The following is a 15,612-nucleotide window of genomic DNA, read 5'->3' as shown; positions in this document are numbered from 1 at the left end:
ACCAGCTTTCCAGGTAAGTCTTTGAAATGAAAAGTGGAATTACAGTATGAGTTAAAAGGGCCTACAAGCTAAATACTTTCCAGTTTATAACATAAAAATCATTTAAACGGTCCAAAAAAAAGCAAAGTTGTAGATTTTAAGTTACTTCTCAGACACTTCAGTCCTTTTTGTTTGCTTTCAAAGTAATTAATATGAAATTAGAGGGACAAAGTGAACATTTGATATTTCATTCTTGCAAATGCACTTATTTGCACTTGCATCTGAATGTACCATTTTTGACCTTCCCTTTAACTCTTTACTATTATAATTCAGAGAAGTATCTTACATAACTCGATGGTAAAGAGCTGCAGAATTATATTTTTACTTTTTTTTTCATTAGCATTTAGTAGAGTTTTACTGAATGCTGTTATTCAAGAAATGATTAGCAGGTTTTGTGGGGGATGCTGAATAACTACAGAGATTTGAATCTTCACAATGAGCCTGCAATTCTTCAGAGAACCAGCAGCATTCAAGCAGGAATTTCATTTCACATGAGCAAAACATTGTTAAATTACTTTGACAAAATTAATTGCAGCACTCCAACTTACAAAGACGACTTTATTCTTATATATTATCATTGGTCTTGGTTTCATACTGATCCTTCTATGTCATTTTTGTTGCCTTTTAACTACATTTCTGGTTTTGCTCTCCGTCTATCCCAGCTACATTGATCAGTACCTCCCTGGTCTGTTCAAATACCACCTCTGTTCATCTAAAAAGAACAGCTCTTTGTGTAGCACCTCCTGTTCTTGCTCCCCCAAGCATTCACTGTCCTCTCATAATCCACCCTCCCTCACTTCATTCTGTTCCAGCCTGAAGAGATAATTTACACTTTTGAAATGTCACAAAATCCTCGGTTCATCCTAAACTCCCGAGCCATTTGTGCTTTTAAAGTATTCATTTGTAAGATATGAGACTTTTCTTCCCTACAGCACAGTTTTCAAACACCTTACACATGTGCAGCTACACAGTAGAGTAAGTACAGCATAAAACAGGCATGGTTAGGGGGTTACAGGAAATTTTGCAGGACACGTTAAGCGAACAGAGACTAATGTCCAGCAGCCAGTGGGTTTGTTAGCACAGCCAAAGCAGAGCCAAAAGAGCTGCTTGATTGGATTGCTGTACCCAGATAAAATCCTTCGAAGACATCGTTAGGTTCACTGTCATCTCATCGTGGCACCCATTTACCTGTTAATTCATAATGTGCTCAGTCAAACATTAAGATCTGAGAACTGCAACTGAGAAGCCCATATAATTTGAGAGATCAGCTTCAGGCAGATTAAAGGAATTTTGATGTAAGGTATGGCTTATAGTCTTTAAATCTAGTTTCAAATGTTGGATATAGTAAGATAATTTTCATTTCCTTAATTTAGTCTAAATTTAAAACAGCAGCCAGTGAGGACAAAATCTAAGAATAGGTTATGGAATTGATAGACAGCTAGATACATACTTTATTGATCCTTTGCAGGGAATTATTTTGCGCTAGCAAGTCAATCACAGTCATGAACCCACATGGAACATTTCTGTCAAAACAAGTCCTGAGACATACTGAAGACTGAGTAATAAAATATTTGTAATGTGCAAAATATACAGTATAGGAAATATGCAGAATTTATCCTTTAAAATATATCCAGTGTGCAAAAAAGGGCTTGCATGTCTAAAATCTCAATATAATATGAAAGAGAACCATATTTATAATCATATGGAACATGGAATTTATCTACAAAAGGCTCTTTCACCACATAATAATGAGATCATCTTTCATGCTTTCTGACTCGGCAGAACACATTCACCAAGCCATGACAAACGATGTGTTCCACCTTCCTTTTCTTTCTTCTGTGTAGTCTCTTGTACAATTTTCAAATAAAACCAAAAAAGTATGCAGTCAGTCTGGCTCCATGTAATGAAAACTCTACAAACATATGATTATTGTGTGCATTTTGATTTCCCAAAACAATACGTAAGCTACAGATATCAGATTCTACAATGTGCATGTTGCAATAGTCGAATCATCATAAAACTGATTTATATTTTGGGAAATGTTATCTCACCTCTGAGGAATAATCTTCAGCAGTGGTGGACACCTCGCTCTCCGGCTGCAAATGAAAAACATAAAACAACTTCATCATTATCACATGTAGAGAACTAATAGGATATATGCAAGCCACGCAAAAAGAAGTGATTTCAGTCACAGCAGACAAAACAAATTAAGAAAATGATGTACAAACGATGCTAGATTTCAATTATACACAATCAAGCAAAACATTTTGTAAATGTTTTAAGTTACCAAATAGATGTCAATGCAGGAAATTTTGTGTGACCTTTTATTGTGAAAAGAAAAGGTGTCTTAACATACCAAAAATGCATAATTTATCATCATCAGTAATTTTAATTCCTACAGTCTTCCAATCTTTAATACAGTAGAACATGCACAGGGTAAAATGTTCAGTCATAAGAATTAAAAACAACGCATGTGTCCCTTTTCACAGTGGGTCTAGCCTACTTTTGCCATAGAGCTTTTTTCTCCCTGCCATCGGGTAATGACAGCCATTATCGAAGTCTATTTCTAGTTTAAATCCTGGGTCATAAATTGAAACTGTATGAGGCTTACAGAAGAAGAGGAATTACAAGTTTATTTTGACTGATTGCAGAACTTGAACACAAACTCAGAATGTTAAAAGCTGCAGGCACAACAGAGAATAACATGTGACTTGACTAGGCTTTAATGGCTTCATAGTCTTTTTTTTAATTAGCCAAGAGCCATAGCATAGAAAAATCCACTGTTTTTTTTTTTTTTAGTCTTAACACATAAGTATGGAAAAAGACCATACCCTTGTTTGATTCCCTTCTACATACAATCATGGAAAAAATGATTAGACCACCCTTGCTTTCTTCAATTTCTTGCTCATTTTAATGCCTGGTACAACTAAAGGTACATTTGTTTGGACAAATATAATGATAACAACAATAATAGCTCATAAGAGTTTATTTTAAGAGCTGATATCTAGACATTTTCCATGGTTTTCTTGATAACAACCAAAATCACTTAAGTTCTTACATCAATACCTATGGCATTATTCTGCCAAAAACCGCTTTTAGGCATCCCATGTTTTCTTTTCTGTCTGTTTTAGTCACATGATACACACAGGAGTTAGTACTGATTCATAACCATTGTTTCTGATGACTGCAGTCATGTGTCTTGGCTGCTCTCCACCAGCTTCTGATGTTGTTCTGCTGTCACAGCAGCCCATTCCTGTTGCACAAATTCAAACTATTTTTCTTTGCTTTTGGGCTTGTGGTTCTCCATTTTGCATTTGATGATTTTCCACAGGTTTTCAGTTGGATTTAGATCTGGTGATTGAGCAGCCAAGGCATGGTTCCAATGTTCTGGTTCTCCATCCAGGCTTTAACTGACCTTGCTGTGTGGTAAGGGGCATTGTTTTGTTGGAAAATCCAGTCATTGGAGGCAAGAAAGCGTCTTCCAGCTGATGGAAGAAGACTGTTTCAAGAGTAGTCCTGTGCCTGACCTGGTTCATTTGCCCTTCACATAATTGCATTTGCCCTGTTCCACCCATACTGAAACAACCCCAAATGGTGATTTATTGTCATATTCATTGTATTCTTCAGGTAATGTACCTTTAGTTGTACCAAGCTTATAGCCTGTTACGATGACACAAGACTACAGGTATAGCAGAGTTACCTTTTTCTGAACCGAAACTAGAAATAAACATTCTGGGGCAACGTGAAACTTTCATGAACTTTGTGTTGCAAAAGGTCTCACAAGGTTCCATCCTGGGGGGTTCACTCTTTATATGGATGACATTGCCTCTTCTGTATCTGGTCTGTATCTGGTTATAATGTACATCTTTATGTTGATGATACAATTTTGTAAATGTTACACTCAATAGGCGTAAACTAGTTCCTAATGTAGAGAAAACTAAATTCATGATCTTTACCATAGCACTAAAATATTGCTTATGTCATGTCTACTATGATGCACATGTATTAAATGAGTTACACAAATAGCTGCGAATCTTTTAAATATAACGTGTCAAAACTGGTTACAAAATTACCGCAAAAATTGTGTTTTTGTTTGTTTTTTCCAGGAATTAATCGTGTCTTCTGCTGCTTTGTAGAAAACTGAATGTGAAGTGGTAATTACAATATTTATTACTGTGAATTGTGTGCTAAGGTGTGACAGGCGCTGGGTTTTAATTAATTATACAGCCTTACTATTTTTCCCCACTTATTTTACTTCACTACTGTCTATGTATTACATTGCAGGTGCCTTCTGTTTTTACTGGGCTTGGAAACTCTAGTTTTACTCACTGTATGCCTACAACCTGCAAAAACCTGCAGAACAATCTACAGTGTGATTCATTATTACCCTTAATGCAAATCAGATTTCTAACTTCATATTATTACATTTCCAGCTGCTCTTGCTTTAGTTGATTAACTTGTTTTTAAATCTTAAATGACCTAAATAATGATTTTGTTATTTACCTAACAGTGCTTTTTAATATTTTTATTAAAGTTAGTAGAAGAGTCTATCTGTGTCAGTTTTGTCAGAATTCAGGAAATGTGTTGCTGCAACGGACTGAATTTTCACTTCAGAGTTCACTTCTTTGTTATTTGGGACCAAAAACTAAGTTCTGCAAAAATGTTTTCAGCAGAATTACTGGAATTCAATATGATTTCAGATCTGGTAATTCTGTATTTGCAGCAACAGTGCTATCTGACTTTAAACAGACTGAACATATTGTCATTTGTGTTCCTACATGTTTAAGTAAGACTGAATAAAGGAATGAAAAGGGGTATAACATGCGATCTTTAATGGTAATTCTGTACTGGCTAAAATGAAAAGTTTGGCTGTTCTCTGGTTCATGTGATCTCTGCAGCTAGTGGCTATAATGTTTGTGACACTCATTATAAAACCATTATACAACAATGAGCGGAGTGTGTTTGTGTAGTTTAACTGGGACCAACAGAGCTAGAATCTAGATTGATCCTGTGATTTCACACTATCTGCACTTTTATCATATTAAGATTTTATCTGCATCAAATTCAAGTTCATGTATGGACCTACAGTTTTGTCGAAATATTGTGCTGCTAAAGTCGTTTCAGGTTGTGGGTAGAGATGGAGTTCAATAATTAGATTGGACATTAGCTAAGCTGTAGTTATTTCAGCCTTAAATTAATTGCAAATGTTGAAGGAAAAACCAAATAAGAATTTATTAGAGAGTTGAGAGGATTCTGATTGCCTTCATCGGGCAAGTGATCATATTTGGTAACTTATGCATACATTAAATATGCCGTTGCCCCGCCTCTCAGTGAGGTCGAGAAGCATGTGGTTTTCACCCAGCCAATCAGCGAAGATCACCCTACGTTACAGCACACTACATTGTGGCATTTTACCAATCAGCAGAGGCCTGGAACGTATCAAACTTTCTCTTTTCTCCAAAGTTGGAAAAAGACGGACTCGCGGCTCAGTCTTCTTCCATTTTTGCGGTCAAAACGTCAAAACTAACCACGGTTATTTGACGAAACTCACACATTTTATGGAGGAGTAGTTTTGCTAAGCGATGATATATACATTTCTTGGAATGTTTTTTTTTTTTTTTTTACCACTAATGGGCAAGGAACCATATATGGTAACTTCACTGACCTTGAATTTCAACATGAAAAATGTCACAAAAGTAAAAAAGGTCCTCCAATAACACTCTAGGGTTGAAATTTTAAATTTCAAAGTATTTCAATGAGTGTCCTTTGAAGGGATAAGTTGGATTCAATGCTAGATTTGAGTCCCACATACAGCAATCATTATCGGAAGAGAACATTCTACAGCAGCCAACTAGAAAGAGAGCCTGATACATCTTGTTTACGTCTAAGAGGCAACAATGAGTCAACCCACTCGCGTCTCTTTCAGATGCTTGTCAAAGTCTTGAGAATGGAAAACATCAATGATGTTGTGTTTCCACAGCAACACCTTCAGCTCAGAGCACAGCATCCCACAGGCCAAGGCCCCACGACCACTTAATCCAGGATAAGCAGAGAAAGTACTGTCAGAGAAATAGAAATGATTTCGCTTTAAGTGGATAAATAATTTATTGACACTAAATAATTCACACTGTCCACCTTGAATGGTTCAGCCTCTTGAACATTCACAAATTTCATGTGTTTGTGCTGCATAACAACTTCCATGCAGGCAGCAGTACATTACAATTTGTCCCACAGTCTTTTGTAACCGGGAGGATGTAGGTCGCTCCCAAGGTAAAAGAAAACTCGTTGTGCAAGAAACATTGAGGCATTCAGTCAACCTTAACGTCTGCAGAAAAGTGTAGCAAGGCCACGGGATTTGGTCGCACAGACCGACACGTCTCAATCTGTTTAAAGGCAACTGTCTGTTTCCATGGCAACCGGATAGTTTTGTGGGCACGTACCACATCCAAATGTACAGCAGGTTCAGGAAAAGAGTGGCTGCACAGGGCAGTTAAAAAAAGAGCGAGAGGACTTGAACGATGAAAACAAGGTATAAGAGCCCTCAGGTCTGCATATTTTAAAAATTGTTTTAGATCATCTGATTTTCTGCAGAACAGCATGCAAGGCTGAATATTTATTTATCCGAACTGAATGTACAAGGTTCAGCTTCTCTATTTGTCTTAAAATCTACCAATTCAATGTAGGTTGAAAGGTCATGTATGTTTACAAAACACTAACTAAAATTTCAAACATTCTCAGAAGGTAAAAACATTTCAAAATTTTGCAAATATCACAAAGCAATGTTCTCAAGTGTTGCAGGAATATTTGTGAAAATGAAATGAATGCATAGAATGTATCACTGCTGAATTTTATCATGAGTTGGAAAGAGCATAACTGATAAAGTCTGTGAGTTTTGCATTATGTAAAGGAAGAGCTGAGCAAGTAAAAGTTTGACCGAATTCCATCTGAAGAGTTTGAAGAAGTTGTGGAAAATTCTAATTCCACTGCAAACACAGAATGCATAACGTGCAAAATAGAAATGACCATCAAAGTCACACTGCACCTATATTTAAGAGTGCTTTATGTATTTATCAAGCATATAATGGATAAAAAGATAAGCTGTTACGCTAGACCAAGAAATTGGGAAGGTGATGCAACACCTGGTTTGGTTTACATCAGCAGACATGAAACAACAAATGTCAGCAGAGAGACACAAAAGGTTGAGAAAGTTTGTCAGTTGTGTACTTTGTCCACAAGAGAGCCCTGACAAGTTAATTATTCAATCGTAAAAAGCCCCCAAAGTGCCTACCTCCATCATGGTTCTTTAATTTAAGGGGTATTTGCCAGAATGGTTGCTCTGGTTATATGTTTATGTAAAAAAAAAAAAAATTAACTAATACTAATGTTACTCAAATGCATAATGACAAAAAAGTGCACTAAAGATAATGACAAGTCAAGTTTTGAGAATCTATAAAGCAAAGCAACTCTCTTCATTGATTACGGTAAACACTTATTTTTTTAAATTCTACAAGACAGAATACTTTTTAAATGCATTCCTCACTGCTTAGATTCCTTCATTACTGCGCTGGGCTCCCAGTAGGAGTGGTTGTCATGACAGCTACGGTGGGCTCATTAAGCTCCAGGAAACAACAGGCACAATCATCTTTATTACACAAATCTATTACTGTAAATCCTCCATGAATACACTGCCTAGCTCTTGTGAGTACATGCTAACAATACAAATTTAAATTCATTAAAAGGGCCTGTAGCATCATTTGTGGGTGCAGGAGAAGAAGAAGAAAGACTGGACGTGTGAAATCAGATGCAGCATCACAAAGAGAAGAAAAACTGAGAAATGTAAAAAGTTCAACATAACCTCATAGCTGAATAGCTGCAATCAGAGAGAGATTCAGCAAAAAGTAGAATAGATTTCATGCAATTTTGTGTTTCTTAAATCACTGAAATCATCATTTGTCATCAGACTATACATGTAGATGGACTCACTAACAGTAAAAAATGAAAGGTTCTAGTTTTTTTTCAGCCAAAGCATTTTCTGTTTCAAAGCATTCAGAACTGTAGCGCCCTTAATAATTCAGAACAGAGAAATCTCAGAGCAACTAATTAATATTTTACTGTGTGTAATCAAAAGAATTAGCAGAAATAAACCTGCAAGTGGAGTAAAAATTAAATTATTCATTTCATGAAATAAAATGACGACGCCTTTGACGCACTTAAGCAAATACATCAAAACCAGTGTGATCTTTAATGTATGAGTATTTGAGATTGCACTCATTTGTTTTCTCTGTGGCTAAATGAATTATAACCTTTCAAACGTAATTTTGCTTAATTAAATTAGATTGTAAAGCCACTGTTTAAACCAGGGTTGTGGCTGAATAGTCCTAAAAAATTGTTTTGTCTTTTCTTTCACACTTTTCTTTGCCTTTAAGGGAAAACATCATGAGGTCAAGGAAAGATATGAAAGAGAATTTATTAGGACAAAGGAAAAGACAACTGCAGTGGCATTCGACAGCACTTACACTGGGCTACATAATTATGCAACACTTTCAATATTTCTTCATTATCTCCCTCTTTTATAAAAGATCAACTTGTGTTTCCTGTGTTGAAGGACATAAGAAGGAAAGCATTGAATCTCCTTTCCTTGGCTTTAGAGAATTTGACCTGCACTTATCATGGCTGGCACTTAGATATTTCTGAGTCCTTTCACACAATTGGGAACACTGCTACACAAAAAAAGACAACTCAACTACAACCTGTACTTGATTTGTGACTTGACTCTTCACATCGGCTTAAAGACACTAAGACATGAAGAAATCCTTCCTGAATAAAATCTGTTGCAGCAGATTTAACAAATATGCTCACAGCTATTAGTGCCCTGACAGTGTTTTAGAAGCAGCTGCTACTGTTGCTAAATTTGTCAACATAATCTGCTCTGAAACTGAATATATCTGAATATATAAAATAAACTCCTCTGATCCAACTTAGAAAACGCCCAAGCCTGAACCTCCTAACTCTGGTTATTCAAATAAATCAAGATTTCTTTACAAAATTACAATGATTTTCAAATTAATTTCCAAAGGAAATGTGGCTACTTTCCAATAACTGCAATTGCACTGATAAGGCCGCTACAGGTAAATGTGTGGAATTGTGAGTTTACCTCTATGTTGTAGGTCTGGTCGTGCCTCACGGTCTCTCCGCTCCTCAACGTTTTGGTGAAGGTAAACTCCGTTTTGGGAGGGTCTTTATATCCCTCTTGCGCTCCATCTCGTCCTCCGCTCGGGACGTCCTCTCCTCCGACAGACTGATCCGGCTCGACCTCCACCCTTCCCTGTGAATCCCCCTCCGAGACCTCAGCTGGCTTCTTTTTCTTCTTCTTCTTTTGTTTCTTCTGGGAATCCGCGTGGGCTTTCCTCTGTCGGTACTCAGCCAGCTAGAGAGAGACAAGGGAAATAGGTGAATAAAGATAAACATTACACCCGCTTCAAATTGGTCCTTCAACAGTTAAAGCCATTAGTAAAAATTTTAACAGCCATCCTTTAGGTATTTCAGTCTGCAAACATACGGCTCTGATCCATATTTTCAGCCATCAGGCCACAGCTTAACTTACTGACATAATGCAAAGTAAAATAAATCGATGAACCTACTCTGAGTCGACACAGTTTGGTGAAACTCAAGCGAAACATAGTTTGGCTCAAATAGGCGTCCTGCTCCAAGTGAACGTCCCTCCCTGTGTCCATATGACTGGACACATGCTTCTTGCTGTGACAGGTGCTAATCCTGACTAAAGGGATTGCATTTTGTAACTATGTCAATGATCCTTCCAAACAGCCAATAACAAGTTTCTTCACAATTTGCAAAACGGTGTTCTTTGCTTTCTTGAAAGTTTCTTTTCTTTCTTAAATTGTTAATGTTCGTGGTTGAATAATGGATTAAAAGTTCTCTGTGAGCGCAAAAAACAAGCTCCACTTTGATCGGTTTAATAAGACGGAGTGTTTGTGTGCTAATTCAGGTTTGATGTCTGGGACTGGAGTTTGTAGAAGTCTTTTTTTAATCTTTCCATTGTGTCGTGCTCATGCCTATCTCAGTTGTGTTGAAAAAGCTTCATCACAATTTTTCAGACATCACACAAAAAAAACCAAAAAAATCAATCTTACAATCACATAAAACACCACATTAAAGAAGCTGTAACCAGTGAATTTTTAGTATTTGAGCTTAAAATATGACTTGAAAATTTATCAGTTGAAGATAGTGGATTATTAAAATATTTTGGGAGTAGATTTCTTAAAACTAAACACATATTTCTGATCTTTGGTTTCTCACTGCTTCACACATTAACTTTTTCCCTCCCTCTCTATCGCACCTACAAACAGGAATATTTTCCATTTAGCGTGCACAGTGAGCACTACTGTTATTCATCATATATGAACAAGCAGCGACAGCAAACAAGCGGCAGAGTCAGCTGAGCAGGCGGACAGCTGGAGCTACAGGTGTCACAGCAGCACCAGGTGCTTCAGGGACTACCACAGATACTGGATAGACACATAGACAAGCTGTTGCCATGGATACCGCATTAATGCCTTCTCACCTGTCTGGGAAATACCCCTGCACCCTTTGTCAGACATCATACCTACACCTACACACTTTAACAGACAGCTTTAGCACTATTGCTTTTGTGCTATTTCAGGTGCCAAATGGTTAATGTGAGCCAAGACAGGATCTGGTATTTTATTAATGAGTAACATGGATTAAATGCTATGAATGTAGTGTCATTTTATATCAGGTTAATGCTATATATTGTGATAGAATACATTAACTGAAAAGCCAAATGAAAATTCTGTGATGAAGTTTTAGAACAAGAAAGTCAGTGGACCTTAAGTGAGTAATATTGTTCTGTCTGATTGTTGGACCCATCAGCAGGTCAAACTCCTCACCTGGTCTATGAAATATTTCAGCATCAACTAGATGAATTGATACGGAAGTTCATGACTCAAAAACTCAATGTATTCAACCGATTCTAGTGATTCTAGTGATTCTGTGATTTTTCCTTGAGCTCTGCTATGAGGTGGACATTTGTAGACTTTAGTGAAATTGCAACAACTACTGAATAGTTACAATATATATTGTCATGAAATCTGACTAACACATATTTTCCCGTTAGGCTGAATTTAAATGTAATGGAATACAATTGCAAAAATCTTTACGGGTAACAAAGCTCTGTTGGAATGTCTGCTTTTACAGGTCAATCAACATTGAGTTGATTGACACATTTGCACAAGACACATTTGCAGTAAAAATTCAAATCCTTGTGGTAAACTTTAAAGAAGTTAAAGTTTAACACAAAACGTCACTGAAGTGCTTTCATTTATTCATGTTTTCATAAAAACACTACCGTTCAAGAAGCTGGGGTCACTTAGAAATGTACTTATTTATGAAAGAAAATCATTTTTTTCAATGAAGATAACATTAAATTAATCAGAAATACAGTCTAGACATTATTAATGTGGTAAATGACTATTCTAGCTTGAAACGGCTTATTTTTAATGGAGTATCTCCATAGGGGTACAGAGGAACATTTCCAGCAACCATCACTCCTGTGTTCTAATGCTACATTGTGTTAGCTAATGGTGTTGAAAGGCTCATTGATGATTAGAAAACCCTTGTGCAATTGTGTTAACACGTGTGTGTGTGTGTGTGTGTGTGTGTGTGTGTGTGTGTGTGTGTGTGTGTGTGTGTGTGTGTGTGTGTGTGTGTATATATATACACACACATATATATATACACACACACACATAAATTTGCACTGACATTCTTGCACTGCACATCTTTGCACTTTTAAACTTTATTTTTATTTTTTCTGTTAAAAAAAAAATTTTCACCCTTGTATATATTGTAAATAAAGCTGCTGTAACAATGTAAATTTCCCCTGGAGTGGGGAGAAATAAAGAACTTTATCTTTATCTTATCTTATCTTATATATATAGATACAGATATAGATATATATATAAATAACTATATATATATATATATATATATATATATATATATATATATATATATATATATAGTTTTTCACGAGTCTTATTGAGTTTTCATTTAATCAAGAATCATACACATTCTTGTTAATTAAATAGTCAGAAATAACAGAAAAATGCCAATTTCTGTCAAAAACCTTAACCCTGACTCACTAATTTGTGTATTTGTATGCTTACTTTCATGCATAGTCATCTCTCCATGGCCCATTCTGAGCCAAGAAAAACCTTGAAGATTAGTATTTATTTTATGCGCACACATCTGGCAAACAACAGTCCTGTAGCAGCAGCTTTTTGACAGCTCTGGTTTGCTGCATAAAAGGTTAGAGGCTGACATAACAGAGTTAGGAGTGGGTGTCGTGGTCGTGTTTCCCACCTACAACACGTGGTTGAAAGGCTCAAAGGACTCTTGATCTGAGCCTCCGCACCTCCACAGCCCAGCCCTTATCCAAATATACCCACCTATCTGTATTTCCGGAAGAGCTTTATGCATCAACTAACAGAGCGCACAGAAAGAAATATGAATGAATGCCAGTTTTATCAAGGCTGATTTAACAACAGCGATCGTTTAACGCTGACTCAATCACGCATGAGCAGCAGTGTGTCACATACACTGAACCAGCCAGCAGAAAACACTCAGACTTTTGGAAAAGTCAAGCGAATCCCGGCCTTTCTTTGAGCTGCTTATCATAACAGGCTGCCCTATTTGGCTGGGCAGAGCAGATCCTTGGCTGAGCATATGGAGAAGTGAAGCCTGCGTAGCTGTATCACCATCTGGGGAAACAGAAACTACGTAGGTGTATCACCATCTGCTGTCGGAAAACATTTACATAGCAATATTTTCTACATGGCGTTTTTTTTAACATATCTGTGTCTGACAGCAGCGTCAAAAACAACATCCAAACACTGATATTTTTTCACCTGGTGAAAGCCACTAACTTGCTGCTTTCTGAACAGGCACTGGCATTTATTTAAGTCTTTATTTCTAAATCATTTACTTACACAACTTGTGAATACACAATTTTGTATTTAAGCAGAATAAATTAGATTGTGGAGACACTACTCAAGGAGCAAGTAGCAATAATAAGATATATACATTGACTAGAATAAGTATTCACCCCCCTAGAAAGCTTTCCCCTTTGATTGCTTTTCAACACCGAATCCTGGTTAAGATAATTTGGCACAGACTCTAATCTTGCAGTTTGCATCACCTCTTTAACTGAAATTCCTCCTGTTCATTCTCAGGAAGTCAATCAGCAACTATTTTGATAATCCAAAAATTATTTCATTCAGTTTTCAAACAAAAGAAAGCCAAACTATTTGATCATTTCAATTTCTCAAATGTGAATATTTGACACTTTTCTTTGTCATATATGACACAAACTAAAGATCTCTGAGCTCTAGACTGCTGGTCACTGGAATATGGGACAATAGAAATAAAATAAAAAACAAATAGTAAGAAAATGTCTGGGTATAGAATCATCACATTTGGGTAGCTAATGCAAAAAAAAGTTTTACTTTTTTTTTCAATGCCTCTGCTGATGACTGCATTCTGAAGACATATGACTGCCTTTGTACAATGTATGACCGACCGACAATTTATAGACATTTCAATATAATTCTAGATGCAAGTCTTTCATCTGGTGTTCAGGTCTCTGCCATTTATGTAAAGGAAAAGAAGCCTCACTATCAGCAGTCCACTGCAACCCAGAGAGGAAGCCCGACGCCTCTCATGTCATGTGCCAGTGAGAGTGTCAGCAACATTGTGTTAGTCGACACCCAGCGACTTGAGGGCCTAAATCCTCTGCACATACACAATCATTCCAGTTTGCAATGAACAATAGCTAGTAGCTGCGAATACAAAGCATCTGAAGCTACATCCGCCCCGCCTGCTTCATCACCGGTACAGCAGGTGGAGCTGCAGTTTATCTGTGACGTGTTCAAAAAGCTCTGAACTAAGAGGGGGTGTAACGGCTTTAACAAAAAGAACACATAGGACACAGTGTGGAAGCTGGCATGTGATGGAGGAACTGCCTGCAGAACTCTTTTAGGCTGCTCAGAGTGGCATATAGACTCATTTTAGTGGTTTGTCCTGTGACAGTAAAGCTTGTGCATCATGTCAGTAAGCAGTGTGTTAGATACAAGAAAGAATTTAATCCAATATATTACACTGAGGTAACGCCAAAACACACAACTAAAACAGAGGTCCTCCAAGTCACTTTAAAGAGATTGGTGTTCGTTTGTGGCAAAAAATGATCCTCCTAAAACACACTGCAGTATTTAGGTGATTAAATTTGGTACAGTTTAATATGTCCTTCTTCTTCTTTATCCTTATTTTCGATTTAGCCAACAGCAGAAGTCAAGTCAAGTATCCGGGAATGATTGAGTTACTTTTCCAGCATGTCTCTCTTAATGACTCCTGACCCAGTCTCCTTCCGCAGCGCAGACACAACAGCAGGCAGAGAGCAACACTCAGTCTTTAAAGAAGGCAGCAACTCCAGTGACTCAAGACCAAAGCAGTGCAGCAGACCGGCTTTACTGGCAGAGGAAGAAAAACACTTGTTCAAATGTTTCCATCCCTGTCCTTGCTAAATTATCAAAACTGTTCTTTCTGTGCACAACAGCAGATGAATAAGAAGCTCAGTAATTTCAAGTAAATGCTAGATTCTAAAGCTCAAGTACACACCAGAACCTTGCAACTTGAGTGTTTCTTTCTGTAGTCTGTTTAAATTGCAGTATTTTGTGCATAACTTACTGCATTTCCACTCAAAGCCAAGTGTGACTTTTAAGCTTTTCATTTGGTGCAAAAAAATGCAAAGAGCTTTTTGATATAAAAACATCCTCAGACTTCCTGCCTGAAAGCCTTCTCTCTTTTACTGGCAGTAAAACCCACAGAGACTCGTGCAGGGTATGATATCAATGCATTAGCTATCAGTTGTGCCAAGCAGCTGCAGCTTCATATTACCGCTACACTTCCCAGCTTCTAGAATATTCCTCCAAGATGCTGACTTCCACAGTATTGCATCAAGTGAAAATCAGTTTGCTACATTAGGAGAAATCCTCTCAGTCCTCACAAAAGCATCAAGAGCTGCACAGAAAGTCAGGTTTAGTCGTCATCCAGGTTGCAGCTAATTAAGACTGGGCAGCTGCTGGACTATCACATTCAATTAATCACCCGGCAATCCCTTCTAAAGCAGTACAGCATAACAGAAGCACAGTTTTAAAGCATTCGGAAGACTGAGGTTGTGTTACAGATGATAAAAAGTGTAGCTTCAAAGTGACAGTGTCAGTTCTGCCAATTAATAAAGCTGCATAAACTGTGGTGGTCTTAATAGTCTCATCACAGTGTGATGCAGGGCGCCTCCATGATCAGTCACCTGAAGGATTATTCAGGCCTAAGTTAAGTAGATCAACTTGTATCTTTGCTGTCCTCAAAACCTGCAACGCTGACTGACAGTGACACTGACCTGTTAGTCCAAGTGAACCATGCGAGAACCTACTCGTATTCTATGGATGCAATATTAAAAATTACCTGTTTTATAAATAG

The 15,612-nt window shown here is 37.2% G+C and overlaps 1 protein-coding gene across 6 annotated transcripts in view; it reads right to left on the bottom strand.

The window, feature by feature from the left end:
• akap9 (A kinase (PRKA) anchor protein 9) overlaps positions 1–15,612 on the bottom strand; it is an 85,909-nt gene that overhangs the window by 66,950 nt on the left and 3,347 nt on the right. For 5 of the 6 annotated variants that reach the window (XM_023265067.3, XM_023265069.3, XM_023265073.3 and 2 more), the window contains exons 2-4: positions 9,194–9,466; positions 2,091–2,135; positions 1,165–1,227 (exon numbers count right to left, since the gene is read on the bottom strand). In XM_023265067.3, coding sequence (XP_023120835.2) covers positions 1,165–1,227; positions 2,091–2,135; positions 9,194–9,466 — 381 coding nt within the window. The remainder of the gene's footprint in view (positions 1–1,164; positions 1,228–2,090; positions 2,136–9,193; positions 9,467–15,612) is intronic. The other variant, XM_023265070.3, reaches the window with a different exon arrangement.

The sequence above is a fragment of the Amphiprion ocellaris genome, chromosome 15, assembly GCF_022539595.1.
Source record: "Amphiprion ocellaris isolate individual 3 ecotype Okinawa chromosome 15, ASM2253959v1, whole genome shotgun sequence".
NCBI classification, from domain to species: domain Eukaryota; kingdom Metazoa; phylum Chordata; class Actinopteri; family Pomacentridae; genus Amphiprion; species Amphiprion ocellaris.
Note: the sequence above shows the minus strand (reverse complement) of the source record. Positions and strands in the feature narration are given on the sequence as shown.